General features: G+C 47.7%; 1 protein-coding gene and 1 pseudogene across 2 annotated transcripts; both read right to left on the bottom strand.

Moving 5' to 3' along the window:
* Positions 1-3,900: 3,900 nt before the first annotated feature.
* Positions 3,901-7,130, bottom strand: LOC149856463 (protocadherin gamma-A4-like). The gene is made up of 2 exons (XM_090064065.1): positions 4,704-7,130; positions 3,901-3,963 (listed from the first exon to the last, which is right to left on the bottom strand). The coding sequence occupies exons 1-2, from the start codon at positions 7,128-7,130 to the stop codon at positions 3,901-3,903; spliced, it is 2,490 nt and encodes an 829-aa protein (XP_089920191.1).
* Positions 7,131-7,419: 289 nt separating this feature from the next.
* LOC149856462 (protocadherin beta-16-like) lies at positions 7,420-21,943 on the bottom strand (annotated as a pseudogene). The gene is made up of 2 exons (XR_016444483.1): positions 19,278-21,943; positions 7,420-8,250 (listed from the first exon to the last, which is right to left on the bottom strand). The product of XR_016444483.1 is annotated as a protocadherin beta-16-like (transcript).
* Positions 21,944-26,080: the final 4,137 nt, after the last annotated feature.

Genomic DNA, 26,080 nt, shown 5'->3' with positions numbered 1-26,080 from the left:
CAAACACCCAGTGTTTTACTATGCTAAGTCACCCATAAATAATTGCACTTCCCTATATGATTGCATCTGCCTTACTGACACACCCTTCCCTGATTACGTCCTATTTCCCAGACCGAGCATTCAATGGCTGTTTGGGGTTTTACCATAGACCATCAACCATGCAGAATAGTTTGGGTTCTGCCCCACTGTTAATACAACTCTCTAAAACAGTGTCTTCTGATAAATGTCAAGAAGTGTGCCATTCAGTCATTCAAGCCACATCCCAGTTAATTAAATTGTAACCTCTGGACTGATCAAGAGCTTGTACAAGCAAGTCTTACAACCAGATAACCCAAAACAGGACTCAAGCATCTAACAATTGTAGTATGATGATATCTTCCTACCTGCTTTTGTTCAGATTTTAATCATCAGGCTATCAAGCAAGAATGCTTTGAATACACGCAACTAAAGTATAGAAGTATATTAAAAAAACAGAGTTGCTGGCAAAGTGCGGAAGAGGGGTGGGGTGGGGGGGGGCGAAGAGATCACTGCGACATTGTTACCTGAGCCTGGCTAATCATCACCCTTGGTAGCAGGTCTGATGAAGGCTGTAAAGATTGAAATAGTTTCTTACCTGTATTGGTGAAAGACACTATTGCAGGTAAAATATATTAGACTTTAGTGATAGCTCATTTATTTGCATTTTGGAAGGGAGTATTTTCTGTCATTTTCTTTTAAAGCTGGTTTAGTGATGTAGTTATGTAAGTCTTTCTGCCATTCATGGAAGGAGGTGCTGTGTCAGTTTTAACTAGGTTCAAACCCCATTCTTAACTGTAACAGGCTGGAGGGGAGTACCTGCTCCAATTCGGCTGTATGGTGGTTCCAATACAGTGCCAGGGCTTGGTGCAGTGGCCACCATCTGGCCAAGAGAATGAAGGCAGGGACAGCCTGACTTCAGCCCAGCCCCAAGGTGGGAAAGGGGGTTGAGCACCTCTAACTAAATCAACCTCTGGAGACTTCAGCTGCTCCCCATTCCACATAAGCGCAGACAGAAGCGACAATTTTCCCCCAATCTGGCCAGAGAAAGAGGTCTATAGCTACGAGCAAACACAACTGCACAGCTGAAAACAGCTTAAAAATGACCAAGCAGGTGAAAATCTGCACATCCATTGCATGAGGGTTCAGGTGAAAACATTTCAAAACACAGTGTCTTCTACAACTTTTGTCTGTGCTGATTCCCAGCCTGTCACTGTTTTTGGAATGGGATGGGGGAAAGGGAGTGGATGGAGTTTGGCCTGGGTTTTTTCAGCCCCCATTGGAATGTGGGGCAGGTGTATTGAAGCGCCCCCCACTCCCTTTGGAGCCCTGGACTCCAGTTCATCCATCCCACCCTCCAGTGCCAGGTGGGAGCTCCCTCTGCTCCCTCTGCTTTCCCCTCTCCCATACTGAAAACAGGAATAGGATAGGAGAGAGAAGGGGATGTTGCTAGGGGAAAACAGCCACAAACTGGCAGCCAGCAGCTAGATTCCCTTCCTTCCTGGAACGAACAGTGAACTTACGTTTGGTCCAGAGATCTTTGTAACTTAGAAAGCTTCCTGTAGAGTGTTCCTAGTTACAGCGGGGAAGGGGTGGGGTGGGGACGCGCTTCTGTCTGCACCCATAGAGCTGTTAGACACATTAATCCTGTCAAACTGGATCACTTTCCGTGGCAAGGTACCTAAATTGTAGATGTTTCAAAGATTAAGCGTACGGATGCATGTTCTGTCTATTATATTGTTCCTACCCCTGAAGACCTTAGAAATGGCTAAAATGTGTGCTTTATTACTTTCATCCTGCCAAGGAATACAGATCTGTCTATACTAGTAGCCCATTCTCTACTTTTTTGCCAGGTTATTAGATCTCATGCCATCTGCGAACCTTATCAATGGATCACAGATTATTTTGAATGAGGTTGTTCTGAGACCTGAATCTTGCCTAGTTTCAAGAGGGACACCATCAGTTGATGATTTCTGCTCAAAATTAAATGACCTACAGAAATCTATGTAGTTGGTTAATACAATTGTCTTACCAACCAAACTTGTAAATTCAAATAAGATATTAATTCTAGAAGCAGACACAAAGTAAAATAGGAACTAATTACATTACATTTATAGGCCAGTCTATTTACAAAGTGGGACTTGAAATGACATAGTGGAGGGAGAGCTTATTTTATGAGAGAACACAATTAATAACAGCTTATGTTTGAAAATACCGACAAAAGATTTTTTATGTTAAATTTATGAAAATTAAAAAAATCATTTTCTTTGTAGAGTATAACCTTAAAAGTCACTTGTCTCAGTGGCTGCCCTCATACAATTCACGTGCTTTTCTCCTTTGAAATTCAGGTGTCTCTTGTACCAGTCACTGGTTATTGCTATGCTTGTTAGCTAGGTGCAGTTTAAGAGAGCTAATTAAACTCTTTATAGTTTAATTTAATTAGAAATTGCTTATCAACTATATATTAAGGATTCAAATCTGAGAAGAATCTATGAGTAAAGCTATCATCCGACGTTGTTTAGTATGTCTTGGGCAAGATTTTTTTTAAATAGTGCCAGATATGGATTTTTAAAATATAATTTAGGTAATTTAACAGCTTGCATAAATGACTTAAATGACATAAATAAAGAAGAGCTGTTACATTTTAAATAGGTTTGAAGAACAGGCCACCTGTTTAGAAATTTACTCCAGGCTCAGAAATACACCTAGGATCCTTTTTTTTCAAGTGCTAATTATTGTAACCCTCAACAATGCTCCTGTATGAAGCTTTATTTTTTTTAAACAGTAGAAAGTTAAACCCAGAGGCAAAAGTATAGCCAAAGTCATAAAATGTTCTAATTCCTTTGTTGTTCTGATTAGGGAAAATGCTTGTAAGTCACCAGAATTCAAGATTAATGATGCACAAGAATACGTATTTTGGGGGTAGGGGAATTGATTGTAAGGTACACACCTGCCTTTGCTCTAAAACAGTGAACATAAACACACAAAAATTGTTATTTAGTGTTTTAGAGTTAGACCATAGGTCCATCTTGCCCAGTACCCTGTCTCTATCAGAGTGGATGCTGAAAGAGTGAACTGCTTATGACCATGATTTTTTGCGCTTTGGGCCAGGATGTCAAAGAACCATGGGGTGCACACAGATCCTTTCAAAGGTGCCACGGGGTGCCACACAATGTTAGCATTATTAGGTGTACAAACATGATTCACAAGGCAAAGCCACAAATTTCAAATCCGAATCCATAGTGTCAAAAACATTCTGACCTGCTATGCTCTTTCTGAGTCCTTTGCAACAGTAACATTGCTCTATGATTTTTAGGTAGTAAAAATGAGTGAAAAACAATAGATGTTATTTTCCAAGGGGTGTCTTGAATCTAAAAAGACTAAAAATCCCTGCTCTAAAAGAACTCTGCCTAGCTAAGCAGGTTGTGAATGCTATGATTTGAATCACACTCTTGTTTTCAGAAGATACTTTAGTATGTCCTCTCCATGGTCTGCCACGTTGATGGGGTGAAGAGGCTTGTGTATACCCTAAGACCAACACCGTCAGAAGTCTTGTACTCCTGATAGAGTTACCCATGGTGGTAAGGTCAAAGGTGAGGTATCAGATGAAGAGGAGTCCAACACAACCGAAAGAACTGTGGTGGAGTAGGCAGATGCAGAGGCCATACTTCTTAATGGCTGCAAAGGTGGGTGAAGGCCATAGTGGAAGAGTAACCCCAGTTGTCTTGGATCCTCATGTCACTGGACACAGGGTTCTCCTTCTCTGAGATCCACTTGATTGCAGACGTGCAACAGCCTCTTCATGTAAAACAAGTCAGGTGCAAACTTCTCCCATTCCTGCAACATCCACTACAGTAACCAATACAATACCAATACCCATCACTTCTACAAAGTCCAGCAGTGACTGACAGTGGTGATGGGGACAGACAAAGTGATAGCCGGGAGTCCCTAGTCGGGGATCAACATGCAGGCGGCAGTGGCATAATAGTCGCTTCACCCGATTATTCTTGACCGTGAGAGAAAGCAGCTGCCCACGACTTCAGCATGTTCAGATTTATGTGTACTGTGAGCTATATATTCTTTGAGTTGTGCTTCAAAATTCAAATGTATCAACAAGATGTAACCTTCAAATTGGCAGTTTTACACTATTATGAGCATGTATTTTAAGCAGTAATTCAATTACACGTGGACATACTGATGCGTCCATAGAAGTACTGACTGAAGGCAAGCTGTCCTTGAACTAATTTTAAAAAAGTATTACTACATTTTCAAAAAGGCGGGGAGAAGCGGGGGATAACCTTTAACTGGGAAAGGAGCTGTCGGAAATTGTTTTTTTCTGAACTCTGCACTTAATTAAGTTAAACTTAGCACATTGCATTTTCTGGGACAGTAACACCACATAGCAATACTGGGAAATGGGGAATAAAATGCAGAGACAAACAGTTATTAAATCAATATGAAAATCTGGGTTTCGGAAACTCCCATGAAGAGCCACTGGTTCTTCCTTCTCAGTATTGGACTTTTCTATAATGAGAAGTGGCAACGATTTCTCAGCAGGGTGCTACCTCATGAGGGTATTGAAACAACTTGCAGCGGAAAACCTCAGCTGGCTCTTGGAGGAGTAAAGTTGAATATAGGCATTCAGCAACATATTACAGGGAAATAAAATTTCCAGATGACAAACTTACCTGTCTGAAGCTCCGATCTCCAGGAGAGACATTTGACACTTCCGCAATTAACAAAGGTCCGGATTTATTCGATTCTTGCTGGCCCGTGAGAGTGCTGGGACAACTTGCCGTGGAAAACCTCAGCTGACTCTTCCTGGAGCCCGCCGTGAGACACACGTCCTGGGAGTAGGAGTGCAGGAAAGCGCGGACGCCGTCGATGCCCGCGAAGTGCGAGACGGGCACCCCGGCCAGGGCGCCGCCGGCCGAGCCCAGCAGCTGCGCCCGCCGCCAGCGGCGCAGGCGCAGGCCCAGCAGCGCGATGAGGAAGGCGAGGAAGAGGCACGACACGGCGGCCACGGCCACCACCAGGTACAAGGTGAGGCTGGCCTGCGCCTCGGCCGCCGGCGCCGCCAGGCTGCCCAGCTCGGCCAGCAGCTCGGGGATGCTGTCGGCCACGGCCACCGTGAGCGTGACGCTGGCCGACAGCGGCGGCTGCCCGTTGTCGCGCACGCCCACCACCAGGCGGTGCTGCAGCGCGTCCCTGTCGCCCAGGGCGCGCGCCGTGCGGAGCTCGCCCGTGTGCGCGCCCAGCGCGAAGAGCCCCGGCTCGCTGGCGCGGAGCAGCTCGTACGACAGCCAGGCGTTCTGCCCCGCGTCCGCGTCCACCGCCACCACCTTGGTCACCAGGTAGCCCGGCTCGGCCGCGCGCGGCGCCAGCTCCACGCCCGTCGAGCCGTCGCGGGGCGCCGCCGGGTACAGGATCTCGGGCCGGTTGTCGTTCTGGTCCAGCACCAGCAGCGTGACCGAGGCGCTGCTGCGCAGCGGCGGCGACCCGCCGTCCCGCGCCTCCACGGCGAAGCGGATCTCGCGCACCTGCTCGTAGTCCAGGGCGCGCAGCGCATGCACCGCGCCGCTCTCCGCCTGCACCGACAGCCACGACGACAGCGGCGCGCCCTGCAGCTCGCCCTCCGCCAGCCAGTACGTCACCCGCGCGTTGTCGCCCCAGTCCGCGTCGGCCGCGCGCGCGCAGAACACCGAGGCGCCGCGGGCGTTGTTCTCGCTCACCCACACGCTGTACGACGCCTGGCTGAAGGCCGGCGCGTTGTCGTTCACGTCCGACACCTGCACCGCCAGCGTCGTGGCGGCCCACAGCGGCGGCGCCCCGCCGTCCCGGGCCGTCACCGTCACGTTGTAGTGCGCCGCCTCCTCCCGGTCCAGCTCTCTGGCCGTCACCAACGTGTAATAATCGTCAAATGACCGCTGCAATTTGAACGGGAGGTTATGTGGGATGGAGCACATGATCTCACCATTGTCCCCGGAATCGCTGTCGTGCACGTTAAAAATAGCAATGACTGCACCTATCTGGGAATCTTCGGCAACTGGAGTGAAAACAGAATTGACCGTGATCTCGGGTACATGGTTGTTGATGTCAACGACCTCGATCAGAACTTTGCTGTGGGCCGACAGTCCACCTTCGTCCCTCGCTTGTATGTCGAGTTCATAAAAAGCCATTTCTTCAAAGTCCAGCTTCTCCATTACTGTAATATCTCCAGTTTCAGGGTCCACCTTAAATTTTTTGTTAAATTTCTCCAAAATCTTGAGGAAGGAGTACTTGATCTGCGCATTTGTCCCTTCGTCCTTGTCGGTGGCTTTTACCCGAAGTACCACGGAGCCCACAGGCACGTTTTCCTGCACATTCACTTTATACACAGATTGAGTAAATTCTGGGACGTTGTCATTTCCGTCTAACACTTGAATTCGGATTACTGTTGATCCAGATTTGATAGGATTCCCACCATCAGTAGCTGTGAGAATCAAATTATGAACTGCTAGCTGTTCCCGATCCAAATATTTTTGCAATATTAATTCCGGGTATTTTACGCCATCATCTCCAGTTTTCACATTCAAGATAAAATAGCCGCTTTCGCTACACACGTATTTTTGTAAAGAATTCAGTCCCACGTCTGAGTCGTGAGCTTTTTCCAACGGGAAGCGGGTACCCGGTGCTGTATACTCCATGATTTCTAACACACTTTCATTTTCTGGAAATGTGGGTGCGTTATCATTTATGTCCTGTATTTCCACTTCACTTCTATAAAGTTTCACCGGGTTTTCTACAAGAATCTCAACATTTAATACGCATTTTGCAATATGACCACAGGTCTCCTCTCTGTCCACCCGTTCATTCATGCATAAATGGCCGTTTTTCAAATCCAAAGCAAAATACTGCGTCCTACCTCTGGAAACCACGCGGGCACCGCGCTCCGACAACGCCTTGGGCTCCAGCCCCAGGTCCTGCGCGATGTTGCCCACGAAAGAGCCTTTCTGCGTTTCCTCGGGGATCGAGTAGCGAATCTGCCCGGCCGCAGCGGCCCCGCACACGCCCAGCACCACGCAGCACAGCGCGGCGAGCCTCTTGTAATCCTGTTGGCTTTGTGTTTCAGCCATTGCTGAGTAGATACACAACAATTTCCCGGTTCTTTCACCTCCGTGTGTCGTGATTAGGAACCTAGGCTGTTTCTGCCTCTGCTTCAGACCAAAGCCTACAGGAAATATATCAAGGACTCGCCTCAATCAGTAACGTCCCCTTTCTATCCTGATCCTGTTGTCTTGCTGCTCCGCTTTGTTTGCAGTTTCACGGTTTTGCTCGATCTTTTAAGGGTCTACCCATAGTTAGCAAACAGCGACACTCAGAGTGTAAATAAGGAATAGTGAAATATTCCATTTTCAGAGGGTCTTTTGTATTCGCATTCCCATTGCCTTTATTTTTATATGAAATAATACATGCATTTTAGCATATTGACAGTGCTTTAATAGTATTATAGCAAATATCTATTAGTGATAGATGGTAATATATGTATTAATGGGAGTTCATAAGCACAAATTGGAACATTTATAATTACACATGTAGCTCTTATCTGTGAACCCCATACTACTATAGGAACATAGTAAACTTTGTAACCTATCTCACGATAAAAATCCAGTTCAAGTACAGGGAATAAAATGAACGCAATGCAAACATAAACCCAAATTTTAATATAACAATTATATTATATACAAGTCACAATACCCTAAAGGATTGATAATGATATTAATTTCCTTCTTCTATTTATATTAATGTCTTACTAGTACGACAAAATGTTGTGGTCTCTTTGTATGTTTCTGCTATAAAATTATGTAAGTGGTAGTAGAGCATGACATTTCCCACCAGCCTTCGAGGGATTGAAAAAGTGTGAAGATTGTATACAAAAATATTACATAGCCAAGAAGGAGGAGGTATGCCTTTGGGCATTTTGTAACATACAAACAAAACATGCAGAGACATAAAAAGTAACATAAAATAATATTTATATTGCAAGAAGAGATAAAACTATAAAGGGAAAAAAGTGAACATTTCCACACAAATGTGGAGAAGTATGTATTCTCGAAGTGCCAGCTTTACAGTAAAGTCACAAGATTAATCAAATATAATAATAGACTCAAATCGAGGGGTTCTTCCTCAGTTTTTTCTTCCTTCGTGTTCAGATCCAGCCTCAGACAGCATCCTTTGAAGGTAGTGGTCGTTTCCCTGAAAAAGGACCAATTAAAATGGAATAAATGCTTATGTTTTGTACTTTTAGCATTTGTCCAAATATCAGTAAATCAATTATACCATTTAAGCAATGCACAACTGTTACAGTAAGATGAGAATAAATTCTTACAGTAAGGTAGGGGGATAAAAACATAGGCATATAATTTAAAATGTTGAAAAAAGACTTAGATACGATCTCTCTCCTTTTAGCCATTCAGTAGGTAGGAGGCAGCAGGGCAAACTATTCAGGGAGTCCTCTTGATCTACCAGCAGCCTTTCCTTTGACGTACGCCTTCTCTCATCTACACCAAGGGCCTCTCGCAAGTTCCCAGGTATAATAGACTTCATATTCCTAGACATCCCACCACCTTCCCACCCTGTGTCTAAAATAAGGGCATGAAAAACTCTTGCCTATTGCAGATCGTTCATTATAATCAGTTGATATTGTTTTACCTTTCAAAGAATGTATGTAGAACTACCAAAATATAATTGTATTTCTATTTTAAGGATCCCTCTGTACAGACACATTTTCTACAGATATGGTATTCAAAGGATTCAAAGGCAGTCAAGCTCGAGGTATTTGGACTGAGAACAGAGCTCCGCAATAAGCAGAGCCAGAGAATGAAAACTTGCGTTGTGTGTAAAGACTCCAAGATTTAGCCCTTTATATTACTTTCTAGCAGCTTCTTTTTTCTCCCGCACCACACTTTTTCAAAATGTAAGTTAACTTACTTTGTTACCCTGAGAGGATAGCAGAAAAAATTATGGAACCTGTGAGGTTTCATATTTTTATTCCATCTAGTGAGGTCGGCATATGAAAAAAGTCAAAACAAATTAAATTGAATGTTATGGAAAGGAGTCCACGGGCAGTCTTTGAAACGCAGGGACATTGAAAATCGGATCATCAGTTCTGAATTTGCCGGCTGAGTTTTGAATTCAACCAAAACTCCAGGGCCCTAAGAGTGGATCTCATTTTCTAAGGTGGGCTTCAGCCTCCACAAGCCGTTGCTGTCACCTCTGTTCTTGATTAACCACAAAAGAAACAGATGGAGAGGAGGATCTGCCCTTTAACCACTATCCCACTTCAACAGAATTTCCGAACAGCGAATATTCCCATTCATCCCTGTGCGATAGTATTGCTTCACTTTTAGCGAATACCTATGGTCATTTGTCTAAGCGTGGGTAGAGTCATGGAAACGGTTTCTAGAAAACAAGATCAGGGCTAAATGAAATGGTTGGCATGACGATTTATTTTATTGCTCAAGATGACATTCTACAGGTAACAGATAAGCCTCATAATTGTTCTTCCACTTAGTCTCTTCAGCAAATGAATGTCATCCCAACATGTTTCCAGTGTATACTTTTATTCTAGTTACTGTGTTGCTCAAAGACTATTATAGACTTTATATTAATGAGCTGAGACAATGCACCTGAGGTAATGGCTCTGATGGATTTCCCCTCCAGTAAAGTTATTTTCTTGCAAACTGGTAAGTAACCCACACATACATAATTCAGTTACTTTGAATAAATTGCTAATAGCAAAGGCAAGCAGCTGCAGTATCTTCATAACCTAGTGTAAAAGGTATCCATTGTACTGTTTATACAAACACATTTGTGATAGAATCCCCCCTACAGTGCTACTTTGGGTAGATTAAAATTATATTTCTTAAAGTATATTGGTGATGTCACCCAAAAAATGCACTCAGGATTTTTAGACAAACATTCATAAAACTTTCTATAATCATTTGAAACACTTTTTATTAAACACTTTCCTTCAGAATTTGGTAACATTCTGAAAAATGTGTTTTACCTTTTTATCATCTCCATTTTAATGTGTAAAATTGCAACACTGTATACAATCATAGAATCATAGAAAAGTAGGGGTGGAAAAGATCTCCAGGGGTCATCTAGTTCTATCCCTGGCTTGAGGCAGGATCATCCCTTTTCCAAACCATCCCATACAAGTTCTTATCTAACTTATTACTAAAACTACACGATGAACCCTGTCAGAGAAGTCATAGCACCCATAGGTGCCCCCTGCCGCAGGTAAAGCAGAGGAAGGAGGGTGGTCAGGGTTCTGCTGCCGCTTTCCAGATATTCAAGGAAGATGGATCCAAGAACAAATATATTTTAATAAATTTAATTTAACCAGAAAACTTAAGCTATGTTTACAAATAAAATTAACTTCAGAGATGCTTTAATTCTACAAAGACATTCAGAAATTTAAAGGGATGAGATAAATGTTATTTTTAAAATCTGAATTAGCACTTCCATACACTTTGTTTTGTAATTAACCCCTGCATTTCCTAAATACAAGAGGAAATAGCTTATATGGGTATATTTTCTAGTAGTCCATCAGCTGAGTAAAAGAGATATACACAAAGGGCTGTTCATTTACACAAAAGGTATGTTCACCTTCAAGGACTTCATTTGTTTGTTTTTCTATCAGGCTTGTAGTTTATTCAACTTCAAGCCCAATTCCTATCACATGAAAAGCACCAAACTGATTCATACATTCAAGTAACAAACGTTTAGAAAAACCCCCCACATTTAAATATGATCTAAACATTCACCTATTTTCCTGATTCCATCTCCAAAATGGGCTTAAAGCTATTGTAAAATTCTGCTTCTCTGTCAGTGCTCCTGTTCACACTGCAATGCTTGCTTGGGAGACTAGGGATGATTGGTTTCACCAACCTGAATTCACTGTTACCCTGAATTCTTCAGTTCACTCCTACCTTTATTCACTGTTACACGGATTTCATAAAGGTAGGAGTGTAACACATTTCCCCTACCAGCTGTATCAATCAAGTTGTTCTGAGAATTACAGTCACCATAAACATACTAGCTTGTGACACCACATTCTTTTTAACTTGATTTGTTATAGTATATTACAAACTATGACTATGAATAAAAAACCCACAAAAATTAATGAAACTAAAGCCAATAAATCTTCCATCCACTTTACAGTACATTCATCCAACCCTCAGCTTGCTTGCAAGAATGCTGTGGGAGACAGTATCAAAAGCACTGTCGAAGTAAAGGTATATAATGTCCACGGCTTTCCCCTATCTACAAAGCCAGTTATCTCATCATAGAAGGCAATCAAGTTGGTTCAGCATGACTTACCCTCAGTAAATCCATGCTGACTGTTCCTAATCACCTTCTTCTTCTCTAAGTGCTTAGAAATGGAATCCTTGATGACCTGATCCATGATTTTTCCAGGGACTGAGGTGAGACTGAGGTTGTTTGTGCTTCCCTGGATCCTCTTTCTTCCCTTTCTTAAGGATGAACACTATATTTGCCCTTTTCCAATTGTCCAGGACCTCTCCAGGGCCATGAGTTTTTAAAGATAATGACCAGTGGCTCTGCAATCACATCAGCCAACTCTCTCAGCACCTTCAGATATTTTTCATCTGGCCCCATGGGCTTGTACACATCCAGATTTTCTAAATAGTCCCTAACCTGTTATTTCACAGCTGAGGGCTGCTGACCTACTCCCCAAACTGTGTATCTCAGTGCAGTAGTCTGGGAGCTGATCTTGCCTGTGAAGACGGAATTAAAAAAGGTATTGTGTACTTCAGTTTTTTCCTCAGTGTCTCTCACTAGGTTGCCTCTGCCCATTCAGTGAGGGACCCACTGATTTCATGACCTTCCTCTTATTGCCAACATACTTGTAGAAACCCTTCTTGTCACTCTTCATGTCCCTTGCTAGCTGCAATTCCAGTTGCACTTTGGCCTTCCTGACTTCATCCCTGAATGCCTGAGCAATATTTTTATACTCCACCCAAGTTGTTAGTCCGAGCTTCTACTTCTTGTGAGCTTTCTTTTGTGTGTAAGCTCACCTAGGAGTTCTCTGCTAAGCCAAATGTGTTGCTTGCCACATTTCCTATTCTTCCTGCTTGGTGGAGTTAACTTTCTGGAATTAAGTTTCTGCTTGATTGGAGTCCCACTGTTATTGACCTAGTGACTCTTATTTCTCCTTATGGACACCCATGGTGAATAGGCAGGGGTCAGTTGCCATAAGCAGCTGATAGGACAGCCAAGCATTTTTACCAGAACTTTCATCTACAGCCACCATCTTACTGACCAAGTAATACACCTCACCAGTGTTGCAGTCTGGGTTATTTCTGGGAGAGGATCTGTTGTGCAAGGAAAATAAAATAACTGTAGAATTGTCCTTTTTGTAATGATGGAAACATAGATTGTGGTGTTTGTGCTAAATGAAGGAGAACAAGAATCTGAACCTTTTACTACAAATTTGATATGTGTGAGCAGCTCATAATCCAATGGCTGTAGAACATAATTATTCCCATTTTTGGAATTAATAGATATGTAGGAATATAAGGACCACACAGCTTTTTGGGTAGGCAATGGATAATATGTCACTCTGGCATTCTTTCCTAAACCCTGATCTGCAGCCATTACAGCACCTGTTAATACAACTGAGTTATTGTTTTCATGCACATACCTGGTGTATGATGTCTGGTTAAAACTAGGGGCATTTTCATTGACATCTTCTATTTACACTCTGATGGTTTCAGTGGTAGTGAGGGAAGGGGATCCTCAGTCTGTAGCAAGGGTGGTTGTAGTAATATTGCATATCTCTCTCTCTGTCCAGACCTTTTTGTGTTATCAGTTCTTAATAATTCTTATAAGCCAATTTCAGAGCAAAAGGCTCTTCTTGAATGAAGCAGGATGTCTTTCTGTTGTTGCCAGAGTCACAATCTTTCATGCTGATTAGTATGACCACAATCTCAGGCAATGAGTTCTCTGTTATTGAACTGGTCAATGAGTTCACAAACACCTCAGGGGGATTGTCATTCACATACATAAGTTTCATAGTTTCATAGTTTCATAGTAGCTAGAGTCGGAAGGGACCTAGGTAGATCATCTAGTCCGACCCCCTGCCTTAGCAGGAAAGAGCACCGGGGTCAGATGACCCCGGCAAGGTGCTCATCTAACTTCCTTTTAAAAATCCCCAGGCTAGGAGCCTGCACCACTTCCCCTGGAAGCTGGTTCCAGGCCCTAGCCGCCCTGACTGTGAAGTAGCGCCTCCTAATATCTAATCTAAACTTACCCTCCGCCAGTTTGTGACCGTTATTCCTGGTCACTCCTGGCAGCGCACGGGGGAACAGGGACTCCCCCAATACCTGCTGATCCCCCCTGACCAGTTTGTAGCAGGCCACAAGGTCCCCCCTTAACCTTCTCTTGTGGAGGCTAAACAGGTTCAGGTCCCGTAGCCTCTCCTCATAAGGCCTGCCCTGCTGACCCCTGATCATACGAGTGGCCCTCCTCTGAACTCTTTCCATATTGTCCACGTCCCTCTTGAAGTGTGGCGCCCAGAACTGGACTACAATGTTCCACAATGTCTTTAGAGAGTGATGACAACCCCTCTGCCACTTGTGGTTCTCATGGCAATCTTGTATTTCTCAGCAAATTTAAAATCTAAGGGTGCTGCAATTTGAATTTCACCATTCTGAAGATTTATTTTGAATGTGGAATGGCTTTTCATAGATTCATAGATTCATAGACATTAGGGCTGGAAGGGACCTCGGAAGACCATCGAGTCCAGCCCCCTGCCCCAGGGGCAGGAAGTCATAGGATCCCAGCAAGATAAAGATCCAATTGTCTCTTGAAGGTGTTCAAAGTGCGTGCTTGAACCACCTCTGGCAGCAGTCTATTCCAAACCTTGGGGGCTCGGACAGTAAAGAAGTTCTTCCTTATGTCCAGCCTGAACTGGTCATGGAGGAGTTTGTGACCATTTGACCTTGTCATCCCTTGGGGCACTCTGGTGAACAGACTTTCTCCCAGATCCTGGTGAACACCCCTGATAAACTTATAGGTGGCCATCAGATCACCCCTGAGCCTGTGCTTTTCCAGGCTGAAGAGTCCCATGGCTCTCAGCCTCTGGTCATAAGGTCTGTTTTCCTGACCTCTGATAATGTACGTGGTTCTCCTCTGCACCCTCTCAAGCTTCTCCACATCTTTTATGAATTGTGGAGCCCAAAACCAGACACAGTATTCCAGCTGCAGCCCCACAAAGGCCAAGTACAATGGAAGAATGACGTCCCAGGATTTTCTTGAGAAGTATCTATGGATGCAAGCCAGCATTTTGCTCACTTTACTAGCAGCAGCATCTCATTGAAGGCTCATGTTCATCTTGTGGTCAATCACAACTCCCAGGTCACTTTCATCTGTAGTGCTAGCCAGAGTAGCACTGGCAAGCCTATAAGCACGCTGCAGGTTTTTCCTTCCAAGGTGGAGAACCTTGCATTTTTCAGTGTTTAACACCATCAGGTTCTCATCCACCCATTTCCTGAGCCTATCAAGGTCTGTCTGGATCACCCTCCTGTCCTCGGGTGTGGATACTTTACTCCAGAGTTTGGTGTCGCCGGCAAATATGGCCAGTCTGCTTCTGACACCAATGTCTACATCATTAATGAAAATGTTAAATAGTACAGGCCCTAGGACAGAGTTTTGAGGGACCCCACTGGTCACAGGGCACCACAATGATTGACTTCCATTAATCATCACCCTCTGGGTCCTACCACGGAGCCAATTCCCCAGCCAGGCCGTGGTGGGGCCAAGGCCGCAGTTAGTCAGCTTTGCCAAGAGGTGATCATGGGATACCAGATCAAAGGCTTTTCTGAAGTCAAGATATATGACATCAAGCTCTTCTCCCTTGTCCAGGTCGCCTGGTCATAAAAGGAAATGAGACTGGTCAAGTAAGACCTACTTGCAACAAACCCGTGTTGGCTATTTCTCAGGATGTTGCTTTCAGCCAGTCTCTTAAGAACAGCCTCTTTGATAATCTTTTCTAAGACTTTCCCCGGGAGAGAGGTCAGGCTGACGGGCCTATAGTTCGCCAGATCCACTTTTCTCCCTTTCTTGAAGATAGGCACCACATTGGCCTTCTTCCAATCTTCAAGCTCTTCACCAGAGTGCCAGGAGTTCTCGAAGATCCGTGCCAGGGGCTGAACTATGATGATCGCCAGCTCCTTGAGTACCCTGGGATGTAAACTGTCAGGGCTGGCTGACTTGAAGGTATCCACTTGAAGGTATCCAGCCTCTCAAGGTGTTCCTTCACAAGGTCAGCATTGATGGAATCTCCCTCACCCGGGGCCTCCCTGTCTCATAGTGGGCATGGGCATCCCATGGGACTGGTGAAAAACTGACACAAAGTACACATTTAGAAAGTTTGCTTTTTCCTGGGAGTCGGTTGTCAGTTGTCCCATCTGGTTTAAAAGGGGTCCAGTGTTGCCCTTGCTTTGCCTCTGGCTCCCCACATGTCTGAAAAAGGACATTTTATTGTCCTTGATATTTGTAGGCAGTTTGAGTTCTGTCACAGCCTTGGCTTTCCTGATTTGCTCCCTGCAGGTCTGGACCAGTGCAGAGTATTCCTTCTTGGTGATGGATCCAGTGCTCCATTCTCTGCAGGTCATCCTTTTAAGATGCAGGAGGTCTGCTAGTTCCCTGGAGAGCAAAGGGGGCTGCTGTGTCCTTTTGCTGCCTTTCCTCTGAGATGGGATAGACTTTGCTTGTGCATCCAGGATTGCTCCTTTGAGGAGCAAACACTCATCCAGAACTCCCCTCCCCCTTGGGTTGTGGCCCTTCAGGGCCTCAATGACAAGCCTCCATAGCCTGTTGAAGTCAGCTTTCCTGAAGTCTACAACTTCTGTATTGCTGACTGACTTGCCAGCTTTTTGGCGGATGGTGAAGGTAATCAACTCATGGTTCCTGTCACCCAGCTTTTCTTCGATCATTAGGTTGCTGATTAGGTCATCCCTGGTTGCCAGTACCAGGTCGAGCAGTGTTTTACCACTCATCGGCCTGTAGACTTCCTGTGTCAGATAGAGCTCATCCACGCATGACAGAAAGCTTTGTCTTCTTTTATGAGATGACTGGCTCTGTCAATATGGGGAAGCAAGTGGATGTACATACCTTGATTTTACCAAGGCTTTTGATATGGTCTCCCATAACATCATAGCCAAGCTAAGAAAGTACAAGTTGGATGAGTGGGCTGTAAGGTGCATAGAAAACTGGATGGACCATCAGGCTGAGAGGGTAGTAGTTAATGTTTCAATGTCTGACCGGCTGCACTCGCCACTTGGGCGATGGGCAGGAGGGGGCAGGTGGGAGTGCTGGTACCCCCCTGCAAATGCCAGCTGGGGAGTGGAGCACCCTGGCGCTCCCAGAAGTGGCTGCAGCCACTCCTAGAAGTGGCCGCAGCAATTGGCCGCAACAATTGGCCACCTCATGATTGGCTGCAGGGGACACCCCCTCCCCCCCCCGGTCAGCAAGATTGGCCACAGAGGCCCCCCCCCCCCCGGTTTCTGACTGGTTGCTGTGGGGGCACATGGCCCCCTGACTAAGGTGGCACCAGTCACCCATGCAGCCTGTATCAAGTGTAGTGCCTGTGGGGTTAGTCCTTGGGACAGTTTTGTTCAATATCTTCATCAATGACCTGGAAGAAGACATGGAGTGCACCCTCACCAAGTGTGCAAATGGCACTGAGCTGCAGGGAGTATTAGTTATGCTGGAGGGTAGGGTTAGGATTCAGAGAGACCTAGACTAGGTGTTCCCAAAGCTTTTAGGCTGCAGCCCAGCAAACCATATCCCAGAAGAGGCCACGCCCTGGCAAAACACAGCCCAGCAGTCACAGGCGACTGAGGCCAGAAGGTAGGTAAGGATACCCCAACCCCCCAGGCAGGGGGGTGGGCCAAACCCCGTACTGCCACGGGCCCTGCAGAAGGAGCCACGGCCTCTTTGCTTGGTTCTGGGGGCCATGGTTTGCCAGTCCGTGGCCACTTCTGGTTTGGTGGCTGACCATGCTGAGGACTGGCAGCTGACCCACAGCAGCTCAGCACCAGGCTGTGGCCTGGGGATTAAGAACCCCTGACCTAGAAAAAATGGAGGATTGGACCAAAAGAGATCTCATGAGGTTCAATAAGGATAAGTACAAAGTTCTGGACTTAGAACAAAATATGCCCATGCACCAGTATGGGAGGGGGACCAACTGGCTAGGTAGCATCTCTGCAGAAAAGGACCTGGGGGTTACAGTGGAGAATAAGCTGAATATGAGCAAACAGTGTGCCTTTGTTGCCAGGATGACTAATAACATCCTGGGCTGCATTGATAGGAGTGCTGCCAGCAGATCGAGGGAAGTAATTGTTCCCCTGTATTCAGCACTGGTGAGGCTGCATCTGGAGTACTTTGTCCAGTTTTGGGGCCCCACTACAGAAAGGATGTGGACAAGTCAGAAGGAGTCCAGGGGAGAGCAACAAAGATGATGAGGGGTCTGGGACACAAGAATTTTCAGGAGAAGCTGGAGGAACTCAGTTTATCTAGTCTACAGAAAGCAACACCGATCATTGGGGATTTAATAGCAACCTATAACTAGCTGAATGGGTGGTTCCAAAACAGATGGAGCAAGGCTGTTTTCAGTGGTGACAGATGAAAACACAAAGAGCAATGGCTTCAACTAGCAGCAAGGGAAGTTCAGCATAGATATTAGCAAAAAAAAAAAATCTCAGTAGGAGAACTATAAAACACTGGAACAAGTTACCTGGAGAGGTTGTGGAATCTCCATCATTAGAGGTTTTTAAAACCCAGCTAGACAAAGTCCTGGCTGCGATGACCTAGTTGAGGATGGTCCTGATTTGAGCAGGAGGTTGGAATAGCTGAACTCTAGTCCCTACCATCCCTTTCCTATGATTCTATAATTCTGTGATCTGGTAGGCTATAGCCTTGTAGGGGCCCTGGGCAGCAGACCGAATGAGCACATGGAACATAAAGAAATGCAGAATAATGGCCTTGGAAAGATACTGGAGAAAGTGCATAGAAATTGCCCAGAAAACATTGTTATGCACTGGATGGATGCAAACATAGCAGTGAATGACGAGAAAGAGAAAGGCACAAGGAAAACCTTCCCCATGCTGAAAACTGTAAACAAAAAAAATCTTAATAATAAATATATTAGGTTCTTAAAACATCCCGTTGAAAAAATTCTACTCTGCTATTGTTGAAAAAGACCTTGGAGTTACAGTGGACAATAAGCTGAATATGAGCCAAAGGTGTGCCCATGTTGCCAAGAAGGGTAACAGCATACTGGGCTGCATTGGTAGGTGTGTTGCCAGCAGATCAGGGAAAGTGATTATTTCCCTCTATTGAGCAACTGGTGAGGCCATAGCTGGAGTACAGTGTTCAGTATTGGGGCCCCAATTACACAAAGGATGAAACAGTTGGATAGAATGCAGCAGAGGGCAACAGAAATGGTTAGGGGCCTGGGGCACATGATTTATGAGGAGAGGCTGAGGTAACTGGGCTTAATTAGTCTACAGAAGAGAAGACTGACACAGGATTTATTAGCCACTGTCAACTACTTGAAGAGTGGCTCCTGAGACGATGTACCCACACTGTTCTCAGTCATGGCAGATGACAGAACAAGGAGTCTCAAGTTGCAGCAAGAGGACTTTAGGTTAGATATCAGGTAGAACTTTCTCAGTAGGAGAGTAGTAAAACACTGGAACACCTAATGTGGAACCTCCATCTTTGGAGATTTTTAAGACCTGGCTAGACAAAGCCTTGGTTGGGATGATCTAGTTGGGGATGGTCCTGCTTTGATCACAGGATTGGACTAGATCAACTACTGAGCTCCCTTTTCTATGGTTTTATAATTCTGTGATCTGGTAGGCTATAGCATTGTAAGGGCCCTGGGCAACAGACTTCAAATGAGCACATGGAACATAAAGGAATGCAGAACAATGGCTTTGGAAAGACACTGGAGGAAGTGTATAGCAAATGCCTAGAAAAAAAGGATTTCCTAATAATAAATACATTAGGTTCTTAAAATGTCCCCTTGAAAAACGTATTCTGTTATTGTCCAGTTTGCAAGAATCCAACTGAGTTCACCATAAAGCAACGAAAGTGGATAACTGAAAACACATGAACAACATTCGCCAGTCGAAACAGACGACCTGGACATCCAGAATGAACGGCGGAAGAGCCCACTCAACCCTTACCTGATCGGCCCCTCCCAAGTCGGTGGGCGGATGAGAGCCGGTGAGAAGATCGCCGTCCTTGCCGGGGCCTGTCACAGCGCCGCCCCCCTGCTGCGGAGGGCAGGGCACGAGGGGCCTCAGAAACCGGAATTCGCTGCTCCCCGAGCCCGTGCTCAAGCACACTTCGTAGCGGTAACTCCTGGACAGGGTGCCGGTGCCCGTCACATCCACCCAGTCTCTCGGCAAGTTGCCGTCGCCATACACCGTGCCGGGCGCAGTGCTGTACTGCTCCCCGCCCCCTCTCCTCCGGCACACCTTGACCAGGACAAACGTCGCGACGGAGAGCAGGAAGAGGAAGGACACGAGGCACAGGGAGACGGTTAGGTACATGGTTAAAGCGCCGTTCTCGGCCCCTTCGGCGGCGGCGGCGGCATCGGCGGACTGCAGGTAGGCGTCGGAAAAGCCGTCCACGAGCAGGATGTTGAGGGTTGCGGAGGACGACAGGGGCGAGTCTCCGCTGTCCCTGACGAGCACCAGAAGCCTGTGCTTCACCGTGTCGCGCTCCGTGAGCGGCCGGCTGGTCCTGACTTCGCCGCTGTGCGGCGCCACGGCGAAGAGCCCCGGCTCGGTGGCGCGCAGCAGCTGGTAGGACAGCCAGGCGTTCTGCCCCGCGTCCGCGTCCACCGCCACCACCTTGGTCACCAGGTAGCCCGGCTCGGCCGAGCGCGGCACCAGCTCGCTCCAGGCCGCCGTGCTGTTCTGCAGCGGGTGCAGCACGAAGGGCGCGTTGTCGTTCTCGTCCACCACCACGACGCGCACCACGGCCTCGGAGCTGAGCGCGGGGGCCCCGCTGTCCGCCGCTCTCACGCCCACCTCCAGCTGCCTCGTCTGCTCGTAGTCCAGCGAGCGCAGCGCGTACACGCCGCCGTCCGCCGAGTTCACCGCCACGTAGGCGAGCGCGGGCAGGGCGCCGCCGCCGGCGGGCAGGAGCGAGTAGGTCACCCGGGCGTTGTGCTCCGCGTCCGCGTCGGCGGCGCGCACTGAGCCGATCGCCGTGCCGGGCGCCGTGTTCTCCCGCACGTGCATGGTGTAGGCCGCCTGGCTGAACACCGGCGCGTTGTCGTTGACGTCCGACACTCTCACCGTGATCCTCTGCTCGGCGGACAGGCTGGGGGCGCCCTGGTCCCGCGCCACGATCGTGATGTTGTACTCCGACACGCTCTCGCGGTCCAGCGCCCGCTCCGTGACCAGCGCGTACGAGTCCCGGAACGTCGCCTTCAGGGAGAAGGGCAGCGCGTCCTCCACGGAGCAGGCTGCCCTCCCGTTCTCGCCCGAGTCGCGGTCCGTGACGCTGAGCAGGGCCACCACCGTCTCGGGGGGCGCGTCCTCGGGGATGGGGCTGACGAGGGAGGTCAGGGTCACCTCGGGCGCGTTGTCGTTCACATCCACCACCTCCACCACGACTCTGCAGTGCGCCGACAGCCCCCCGCCGTCCGTCGCCTGGATGTACAGCTCGTAGGTCGCTCTCGTTTCGAAATCCAGTTCTTCGAGAAGCCGAATTTCCCCCGACATGGCGTCGATATGGAACGTTTTACTGCTTTCCATGGCTGTGTTGTCTGAAGCTGAAGGAGATTTCTCCGTTGGTTCCCTCGTCCAAGTCGGTGGCTGAAACAGTGACAACCAGGTAATGTCTGGGGCTGTTTTCCAGAACCTGGGCTTTGTAAGTGGCTCGGGAGAAAACGGGAGGGTTGTCGTTGATATCGAGGACGACGACGCGGATTTGCGCAGTGCCGGACCTCGGCGGGGAGCCGCCGTCCAGGGCCGTGAGGAGCAAACTAAGCTCCGGCTGTTGCTCTCGGTCCAGGGCTTGGTCCAGCACTAGCTCGGCATGTCTCGTGCCGTCGCTCTGTTCCTCCGTATGTACATGGAAATGCCCGTTGGAGCCAAGGCTGTAGCTTTGAAGGCTGTTGTTTCCCACATCCAAATCCTGAGCCCTGTCCAGGGGAAATCGCGACCCAGCAGAGGTCGTTTCTAGGAATTTTGAAGAAGAATTCTTGCTCGCGTAAAAGACCGGGGAATGGTCGTTGATGTCAGTAACCCGCACCTCGGCCCGGTACGACTGCAAGGGATTCTCCAGCACTATCTCAAAGCGGACAAGGCAGGGCTCCGTCTGCCCGCACAGTTCCTCTCGGTCCAGTTTCTCTTTGACGAGCAAGTCCCCCGTCTTGCCATTCAGCTGGAAATGCCGGCTCGCGGCGTCCGACACCAGGCGGGCCCTGCGAGCAGACAGGCTCCTCGGCTCCAGCCCCACGTCCTTTGCCACATTCGCCACGAAGGACCCGCTCTCCATTTCCTCGGGCACCGAGTACCGCACCGTGTCCGACCCGATCGCCCCCACGCACAGGAGCACAAGGACAGACGCGGCTTGCCTGCTCCGCTTTGCTCTGCTCTCCGTGTCCGCCATGTCTGTGCCGGAGGCGGCTCGGGGCGATCCGCGAGAAATATCGCTAGCCCAGGTTCATCCCACCAGCCCGATCTGCTAAGGCTTCGCTTGAGAGGCCAGAGGGCGAGTTGTGCCGATATCTTCTGTGATATTCTCAGGGGCAAGAGACGAGAGAGCCGCTTCAGCTGCTGCTCCCGGTTCCTAGACACAGTGTTTTCCTGCCGGAGAGCCGGGACTTCGGCTGCGGCTGGTCGCGCTGTCCTCGTCTTAGTCAACGGCGCCACCAAGCGGCAGGACGTTATGTTTATTAATGCTTTATTTTTAAAAAACGAAAATAGTGTCTTGAAAAGCATTATAGTCACAGAGCAGCTACCTAAAGCAAAGTAAGTGTGTTTCAATCCATTTCAATTCTTATATGCGTTATAAATAAAACCAAGATGGCAGAATTGCTTATTTTTTATTTTTACATTATGAATATATCTTGTAAAACCTATATTTTGAGAGTGAATATAAAAGAAATGGAGGGATTCAATCCGGTGCCTATTTTTTTTTTTGAGTTTGTTCATATGTCCTTTCCTGAAGGTGCGTATGAAAGCAACTTCATATGCCGCAAGATATCAAAACTTGAATTCTTAAAATACATTTGGGATCATAAATTTCCATACAATAGCAGGTCTGGAAAATCCTTCTTTGATGGCTTCTCTGGCTTCATTGATGTGAAGGTCCATAACCGGTACTATAACTATTTCTATTTGTCCGTTTCTTAAATTGGTTTTTGGTATCTTTAGTGCCTAGGTGTGTTGTGATTAATAAGCTCAACATGTAACACATAAATGATATTTAATACTGACAGAAGTCCTCTGTTTCTAAAATATAGCTAATTTTTGTGCTTTAATAGCCATAGCATAAGGAGGCACATATTTTCCAGTAATGTTATTACTTGGTATATTTCCATACAAAAGGGAACATGTGAGTTTCAAGGAAAAAGTGCATATAGTAGAAAACTATTTCCTGGAGTAAATTGTCGACTTGTTTTCCTCGGGTCACAGCTATCCGCTTTTGTTTTCTGGTTAAAAGTGTTACCTATATGTAATGCTCCATTTCCCCTACACTTGAACAATCTCCTCCCTGTTTGTGACACCCATTACCGCACACCTGGAGAAACTCATTCTTTAACCAAAATCCAAGTACGTGTATCACATGATCGGGTCTGATTTTAGGCTTCAGCAAAAATGACAACGTAATCCTGAGTACATAAGGACGCTTCCCCCAAGGCTGCAGTTTCCTGAGGAGTTTCAGAGCCTGAATGCAATACCCTCTTAGATCTCCAGAAATAGAGCTCCAAAATCCATCCCAACACAATACTAGTCGGTGATACTAAAGCTACAGAATCTACTCGATCTTGCAGGATAAGATGTAGATACACCGACTGCCAAAAACAAAGCTTGAAATGGCAGGCTCCTGCCTTCTCTTTTCCTGGTCATGAAGCGGGTGATTCTACCATTCTTGGACCAAGCCTTTGGGGCAGAACTCTGCCCAAGCAACCAGGTTGCAGCATAAGTTACTTGCCATTCTTCCCTTTTATCTGTAACCACGGTGAATCTACAGACCTTCTGAAACGGAAATGCTGTTTCATTTCCACAGCAGGAACAAAAGCATTTAAGTTGTTTTTATGATGATGTGCCCTTTTAATAAGGTGTGCCCATATTATCCCAGACAGCCCTCTTCCTTCCAAAGGAGGTGGAAGTTTCAGGTAGTTTCCCCAGAATGGATCCAGAACCAGTACCATCTCCAGGAAAACAAATTTTCTTTTCTAGTTGCCATTCCTTACCATTACTATGCTTCCTTTCTTCCGCTTTGGCGATCCCGAGCGTAAGACTCTCCGGCTTCCTATCTCTTTCCTTTTCTCACTCCCACCTGACTAAAGGTCTCTAGCCTCTGTTTATCTCGCTTTCTCTTTCTTTCCTTGCTGTTTTGCAGCTTCCCCCCCCGCTTCTCTCCTCTTTGTCCCATCCTCCCGTACTTCCGGTCTCTGTCTTCGCAGCCTTCTTTCTTACTGTCTCTTTCTCTCTTTTCTTTTCTTTTCTGCTTGCTTGTAGCGGGGAGTCACCTTCCATTAGCTTGCCTTCCGCGAGGTGCTCTAAATTACCCCTTTTCCCCCCTCACTTTTGTTTTTCGCTTTTTCAAACCCCAGCCGCTTTTTTCCTCCACCCCCTTCCCCCCTCCCATCTAGAGTTTTGTGGCCGCTTTCCCGGACACTTATCTTTTTTAATTACTATAAACTTTTTTTGTTGTTGCTTTGCTTAGCTAGAGTTGGGAATTAACCCTGTCCTATCAGGAATGGCTGCTCCTACACCCAGGAGCTGGCATGAGGATGCCTCCCAGAACCTCCCCATTACCTATGGGTTGAGGGTGCACACCCCTCCCTTTGTTGGGGCGGAGGTGTGTGTGGATGCTCTGGCTAGTCTCTTGGGACAGCAGACCATCCGTTACGCAGGTCGTGTCAACACGGTCCTGATGATCTACCTGAGCGACCCCACCCTAGTCCATACGGTGTGCGTAGAGGGCCTGGACATTGCGGGCGCACATTATTTTGTCACCCCCCTAGACACCCTAGCGATGAGGGTGGTGATTTCTAATGTGCCCCCGCACGTGACCGATCGAGACCTGGCCAGGGTACTCGAGCCCTACGGGGTGCTTACGAGTCCCATTGGCCGGTTGACCATAGGGAGTAAAAATCCCAAACTGAGGCATGTCCTGTCTTTTCAAAGGCAGGTTTTCATGCTCTTTAGGGAGGGCTCACGGTCTCTGCCTCAGTCCTTGAGCCTCTTGTCCAACGGGCGGAGGTATGGGATTAATTTTTCTTGTGGGGAGACCACGTGTTTTCAGTGTGGGAGCTCTTCCCACCTAGCAGCTCAGTGCCCACGGGTGGGGATCGGCCAAAACGTCGGCAACTACAGTGACACCGACGGCCGGCTCATCCATTTCCAGGACACAGGCCCCACCCTGTGAGGCTGGGAGCCTTTCCCGACCTCCTCCTGCCCATGTTCCATCTGAGAGGGCTGAAGTCTCTGGCGGGAGTGTCGTCTGGGGGAGGGGCTGGGGCCAGGCCCCAACCCTCCCCCCCACTCATCCCACCTAGGTGCCCACCCCCACCAGTGCAGAGATGCCACGGGGGAGAGGCGGATGCTTCCGCTTCTGCCCTGCCTGCCCTGACCTCCCCAATTGAGGCTGGGGTGGCCAGCGATTGTGGCACTGAGGCCCCATCGGATGACGGGGCTCAGGCCTCCTGCCAGTTGTCCTCCACCACGGCTTTGGCTGAGGTGGCTGGCTCTGGGGAGACAGGCCAGACACAGTCTGGCCCATCCTCTGTAAAGGGTGGGTCATCTGCCACAAAGCAGAAGAAGAACAGCAGCAACAAGAAGAAGAAAGTGAAAGGGACCCCTCAGGACTCCCCATCCCCACTGAGGCCTTCCTCAGCTGGTGCTGGGGAGGCCCCTGCCGGGGAGCCCAGCCCTGCTCCGGCTGTCATGTCAGCGACCCTGCTGACCGGGGATGAGGGCAGTTTGGAGGTGGGGGAGGCGGAGCCAGGGGTCATTAATGCCTCGCCCATCTCCCAGTTCTCGGAGATGGTGGGCAAGAAGACGTATGCACAATGTGTCGCTTCTGGAGGTCTGACCCAGGGAGCAGCAGAGGAGTCTGCTGACCTCTTGGTCACGTCTCAGGCCACTGAATTAGATGAGGAGGCTTGTGAGATGAAAATCCAGCTTTCTGAGTGTCGCAAGCAACCTCGAGAGCAGGATGACCTCTCCCCCTCCAAGAAGGTGGGGCTTGCTCTTCAAGAGCCAGACCTCGACCTAGACGATCAGAGGAGGTTGATGGGCTTGGATATTGAGGGTGTGGATGCAGCACTTCCAGCCAGCATGCGGCCTCGCCGCTCCTCTGTGGGAAATGTGCAGCCCATGTTGGCAGACCCCCCCGGGTCGGTCCTGACTATGGGGGGCTCTTGACCTTTCTAAAGCAAACGAAAGGACAAAAGAACATAGCGGTGCACATCACCCAATGGTGCGCAGACCCTAAAGTGTTCATCAAAGCTGCCAGGGCTGCGGCCAAGCACATGCAGCAAGATCTGGGCACTAGGCAGATGGCCTATCGTCTGGAGAAGCTCGCCCAGTGGGTAAGAGATGAGTGGGGCCTGGCAGGGTCCCTGCACGATAGGCCTTTTCTTTTCGACCTGTCTCTGCCTTTGCTCGGCTCTTGGGGGCTTGCTTTTTTATCTAGGCCTTACCTCGCTCTTCCTCTCCCATACTCACACCCATGGCAGCCACAACTATTGGCACTTTCAACATCAATGTCTGTTGAGATCTAGTGAAGCGAGAGG

Source organism: Crocodylus siamensis, chromosome 10, assembly GCF_052110815.1.
Source record: "Crocodylus siamensis isolate JL-2025a chromosome 10, ASM5211081v1, whole genome shotgun sequence".
In the NCBI taxonomy this organism is placed as follows: domain Eukaryota; kingdom Metazoa; phylum Chordata; order Crocodylia; family Crocodylidae; genus Crocodylus; species Crocodylus siamensis.
Note: the sequence above shows the minus strand (reverse complement) of the source record. Positions and strands in the feature narration are given on the sequence as shown.